This window comes from Octodon degus, unplaced genomic scaffold (assembly GCF_000260255.1).
Source record: "Octodon degus isolate 3935 unplaced genomic scaffold, OctDeg1.0 scaffold00012, whole genome shotgun sequence".
In the NCBI taxonomy this organism is placed as follows: domain Eukaryota; kingdom Metazoa; phylum Chordata; class Mammalia; order Rodentia; family Octodontidae; genus Octodon; species Octodon degus.
The window spans coordinates 3,351,004-3,356,619 of record NW_004524588.1 but is presented as its reverse complement, the minus strand read 5'-3'; the positions used below and the strand labels follow the sequence as shown (position 1 = coordinate 3,356,619).

Below are 5,616 nucleotides of genomic sequence, written 5' to 3'. Positions count from 1 at the left end.
TATTATTGAAAAAAAAATAACATTTTTGGTCTACAAGCTTTGAAATACTACATAAATATATGTATGTGATAGTACAAATCTGATGTCTGCCTATACTTGTATAGAAATTGTGTACCTAAACCCATGCAAATTTTCCTATGAAGAATTTTATTGTTATCAAAAAAAAAATAAAAGCAAAAAAAAAAGTGAAGAAACCAGAAAAAAAAAAAAAGAGTTCTTGTCTAACATGGTGAAAACCTGGGTTCAGTCTGCTGTACCTTAAAATAAATATAATAAAAGACACACACACACAAAAGAACTGCTGCCACATCTTTATTGTATATCCAAATGAATAACTTACCACACAAATACAACAAACATTCTCCCCGAGGAAAGACAATGCCCAGGTACAGAACTCGGGAGGTAAATACAGTGAAAATTATTTACAGAGGCTGTAACAAGGCAGGAGAAGAACCCGAGTAGAGGATTTACAACAGGGACAGTGCCCACTTTTCCTCACAGGGGAAGCTCAGCTTGTCTGTCCCCATAAGGTTCCAAAGAATGCCTGGCAAAGCCCTTGGGTATGATTAGGTCTGGAGGTACCAGAAGGGCACTCTGTGAACTGGCTGTGGGGAGCTGCATGGGCCGTGTCCCAGGACAGCTTTAGAGTGACCTTTATTCAGGCCTAGGCAGGAAGATGGAAAGGGGAGCTGGCTCCCAGGATAGAGTTAGACAGCATGGGCTGAGACCCAGGCTGGCTGGCTCAGTTCAGATATGCAGTCCTGTGCCGAGTCAGCCAAGCCTCACAAAACCCTCCCTGGGTTGGATGAGTTGACTCCCGAAGCTTCTCAAGCCGGCATGTGGTCAGATGACCAGCCTTTAGTCACAGAGGAGAGAACAGGAAGAGTCTGACCCTGAGTTGCCCGAGAAGTACCACAGGTATGGGATACAAGGAAGCACAATGCTGGAAAGAACTGGAGTCTGTTTTTTTCTTTCTTTCTTTTTTTAAGACAGGGTCTCACTACGTGTCCAGGCTGGCCTTGAACTCTCCTTGATTCTCCTGCCTCAGCCTCTGGAGTGCTGGGATTACAGGTATGTGCCACCACACCCCACAAGAAATGGAGTCTTACTGGCCACCATCAGCACCAGCACAGAAGAGTAGTGGCCTGGCCTGGGAGGGAGCAAGTGAGGCCTCCTGTGACACTGTACAACTTTAGAAGATTCCAGGTTCGGCCCACATCCCTTTGGGCTCCCAGCTGGGTCTGCCACTCTTCAGAACAGAGCTAACTGCCTCCTTTTCTTCCTTCATAGTTATTATAAGGGCTAGACCGAGCCTGGGCCCGTGGGATGGAAAAATCCTTTTTAGGAGTCCGATTCTGAAAAACAAACAACCATATCATGAAACTCACACAGTCCCCAGCTTTATTTTTTCTCTTTGAGACAGGGTCTCACTATGTAGCCCAGACCGGCCTCAAACCCATGGCAATCCTCCAGCCTCAGCCTCCTGAGTGCTCAGATTACAGGCGTGTGCCACCAGGCCTGAGCTGTCTGGAGCCATTTTAACAGCTCCACAGTATAGATGGAACTCGGATGCCCTTCCCTTCCCAACAATTACCTCCCTGCACTCCACCCCCCACCCACACTGCAATGCAGGAGACAGGTCACCTCTCAAGGTGACCACTTAGGAGCCATTAGAATGGTGACAACTTCTGTTGCCAAGGGGTAAGCGCCTCTGGGGTGTGAATGCTGCTTATAAGGAAGGAGAAGGATCAGTCACCTGCAGTGGGAAATGCGTGGAATACGGAGCATACTGCGAATCCCCCGTCTCCTCAAAACCTGAAACAAAGGGAGAAGACAAAATTCAGCATTAGGGGCAGGTGCTTTACCACTCCACTGCATCCCCCGGAGTGCATCTGTGTGTGACAGCTTGTCCTTTTATCTCTCCACTAGATTTTAGGTTCCCTGCAGGAAAGACTGTATCCTAAGGCCTAGAAACCCAGCACCAACTAGGATAGAGATCTCATCAGTGGTGGGACCTACAATAAATCTCACTGGGATTTACTCACTTCCTTAACTACCTGGCAAGAAAACAAGGGAAAAACTCCCCCTTCCCTTTTTGAAACACAGTCTCACTTTGTGGTTCAGGCTGGCCTTGAGCTCACTTTGTAACCCAGGCTGGTCTCAAACTCGCAAAGATCCTCCTGTCTCTGCTTCCTGACCACTGGGACTATACGCATGCACCACCATTCCTGGCTGGGAAGATCTGATGAGCAATTTGGTGTATTTTGGAGGAAAACAGGGGCTTTTAAACTTGGAAACAAAAGTCAACACACACCATCATCATTAAGGCAATTTTAAGCAGTTCATTTATTTCCCACCAAATTTCCTGCCCAACGTGCTCAATGCATACTTCCATACGTCAGGTACTATGGAATCTGAGGGTTAACTAGAACCATCCCTGCCCGCTGGCTCACGCCAGAGACTCAGGAATATATGAACACAAATCCTAGTGAATGAGACATGCTCTGACAAGAGCATTTCAAAGTTCTGCAAATGATATGGGCAGAGCAAACTGCGGGAGCCTGTGGAATGCTCAGCTCTGGAGAGAGGAAGGAGGTCAAAGCAGGCAGCCATGGCCACATCTTCAACCCAACACAGAGATGGGGTAAAGACAAGGCTCCAATGGTGTATGGAAGCCTCACTGTGGATTCCACATGATACAGTAGGTCCTGGGAACCAGTGAGGAATGTGGACACTGTGGCGGCCACCACAGGGTGAATAAGCTAATGGTGGCCCCAAATGAGAAAAGCAAGGAGTCAATATGGATCTACCAAAAGGAGCCCAAGAGTGAGGTGACAGAGGAAAGCCCTAGGAATCCACAGGAGCATTGGAGTGAGTTGAAGGCTTGTTCTCCCTACCTCTGGGCTTCACTTGCCCAGGAGAGAGATCACAGGCACAGGGAGAATCCTCTGGTATTAAGAGATGATGAAAGACTTGGATTTAGCAGAGCTGAGAACCAGGCCTTGAAGGTCCAGAAACAACCCCCTCCTTGCTGGGATTCCATTGCAAGATCAATGCGTGCCCTGAAAGCCAGTGAATAGAACCCTATAGGCAGAGGCAGTTTCTGGCTCAGTGTAGCCTCTTCTCTTAGGACAACATCAATCCAAAGCATCTGGCTCCTCACAACTGCAGATAGGAGCAAAATTCACCTGATTCCCTAATGTCACATACGACTGATCTCTTCCCTCCCTCCTTCCTATGGGCCCTGAGACACGCAACAAAATGTAGCTGTTGTGCTAAATCAGAACCTTCAGTAACTTCATGAAGGTACCTGTAGATTTAATAACAAAAGGACTTTTTCCTCTCCTGTATTCTGTGATCATACCTTGACTCTCTGCACTCAAATTAAAAAAAAAAAAAAATTCCACATTTCTGGAAGGAATATCTACCTATCCTGTTAATAAAGTGCACCATCTTCTCCAAAGCTTCTTGCTACAGTCTTTCCCTTTCTTTTGCTTTATCTCCTTTTGATTAAGTGAAAGTTCCCGAAGACATCTTCTGATTCTACTTGTCTCTAATTGGCTAGGTGACTTTAAGCAAGGTAGGAAGCTTGGCGAACCTTTCTGTTCTCTTGGAGGTTTAATCTAGAAAATCCTGCATGTTCCTTACAGTCACGTTCCCCTCCAGCCCCTCTCTGTCACTCCACCAAAAGTCTCTCGTCCCTACCTGGGGAGATTTCCTCTTGGGAGTAGGCTCTGTTCTCCATGCCGTAGCTCTGCTTCATGTGTTGGGGTTTACAGAGAGCATCTTCCACCGGGTAATCCATGGGGTTGCGTTGCTTCGGTAGCAGCATAAACTCAGGCAAGACATAAAACAACAGGAAAATCCAGCCATTGAGAACCAAGGCTGTGCTGAGGATGGTGTCATCCCACTTGGAGTCCAGGGCAGATATCAAGAGCAGGATGATCCACGCCACCCAGGTGGCGATGGAGAAGAACATGGTAAGGCAGATGTGGGCCCCGTGTCTCTTCCAGCCGGTGAAGGAGCCACAGAAGACAAAGAGGGATGTGAGGAAGGTCAGCAGCATCAAGAGGAAGACATAGATGAGCAGCATGACAAAGTCTTCATTGCGACGAGGAACAGAAAGCTCAGAAAAGATGTGCACGTTGGTCCTGTTCATGGCGAGGACAATATACTCAACAGCAATGACATCCTGCACCAAGCTGAAGCCCAAAGCCAAGCCCAGAGTCACCAGCCAGGGAAGGGACTCCTTCCCGCGGACAAGCTTTGTCAAATTGAAAGCGTGGGCCAGGAGGCAAGAGAAACAGATGGCGAAGAGGATGCCGAAGAGGAAGAAGCGCGTGGGCCCCGTGCCCCCGTCCAGTTTGATGATGAAGGCAAAAGTGAGGCCAAAGACCCCTAACACACCAAGGAGGAAGAGAAATTGGGTCGGGAGCATCTTCCGCCTGTTGGAGTCCTGAACTTTGCAGATGAGAACCAGGAGAGCGAACATGAAGACCACCGATGCCACAGCTCCCAGCGCAGCGAACGTTTCTAGGATGATGCCCCAACTTTCAGCCGTGTCACAGAGTCTGTGGTACCTGGAGTCCAGGTTTGAGCGGCAGCCACTAGGGGCTAAAGTGGTCATTTTGGTCCTGCGTAAAAGCAAAGGTGGAAGGTTATGCAGAGGTGGAAGAAAGAGTGATTCTCTTAAACTCAGAGACCGAGGACTAAAAAAGGCTGAGGGTAGCACGTTTAGCCCGTGTTGCCTTCAGCTGTTCCTTTTCTGGAGGGAGAGGACTGACTGGGGACTTTACCCAGGATCTTTCCAATAGACTACATCCAGTCCTTTCCATCTTTTATTCCCAGGGTGCAGAGAACAAGGTGTGCACAACCGCACCAGGCAAAGTCGCTACATCAGACTACTGATCTTTCCCCACTACCTCTTGTGGCAAATTCTGAAGACAAGTGAGGGGAAGAAGCAAATCTCACCCTTGATACTTCCTTCCACCCGATTTAACTGGGCGACACTTCGCCTTAAAGCCAGAGGACCCCGTGCCTCACACACACACACACACACAAAAACCCTTCAGAGGCACTTATATTTTCAGCTAGTGTTTTCTTTAGGAATTTATGGACATGGAAATAGCTAAACTTGAAGTGAATGCATTTGTTTTTATTGATATGAGTCACAATTTGACTTCCAATCAACCTTAGATAGTAATTAGTCTAATTTCATAGAAAACCTGTGAGGTAAAAACTACAGATAAACTGAGACAGGAAAATGTTCAGTTACTATAATTTTCTTCCTTTCTTTCATTTTGGGAGTGCTAGAGGTGACCTTGTGCATGCTAGGCAAGTGCTCTATCACTGAGCTATAACCTCAGACTCCAGGATCCAAGCCTGTTTGACTCCACACTCCATGCTCTTAACTGGTACGGGTGCTCTCAGATGAGTTCCACCTTAAAAGGCAGTCTATTCCTCCCAGTTTCCCCTCCCTTCCCCCTCATGCCCATCATATCCCTGGTTCCCCTTTTAAATCTTTTTTTTTAAATTTTATTTATTTGTGTGTGTGTGTGTGTGTGTGTGTGTGTGTGTGTGTGTGTGGCCAGCTCAGCCCACCAGGGGGCAGGGCTG

General features: G+C 47.5%; 1 protein-coding gene across 1 annotated transcript in view; it reads right to left on the bottom strand.

The window, feature by feature from the left end:
• Window positions 1-1,016: 1,016 nt before the first annotated feature.
• Window positions 1,017-5,616, bottom strand: part of Gprc5a (G protein-coupled receptor class C group 5 member A) — a 48,930-nt gene continuing 44,330 nt past the window's right edge. Inside the window, exons 2-4 of the mRNA XM_004626079.2 lie at window positions 3,706-4,634; window positions 1,757-1,815; window positions 1,017-1,355 (exon numbers count right to left, since the gene is read on the bottom strand). Coding sequence (XP_004626136.1) covers window positions 1,263-1,355; window positions 1,757-1,815; window positions 3,706-4,627 — 1,074 coding nt within the window. The 5' untranslated portion in view covers window positions 4,628-4,634 and the 3' untranslated portion in view covers window positions 1,017-1,262. The remainder of the gene's footprint in view (window positions 1,356-1,756; window positions 1,816-3,705; window positions 4,635-5,616) is intronic.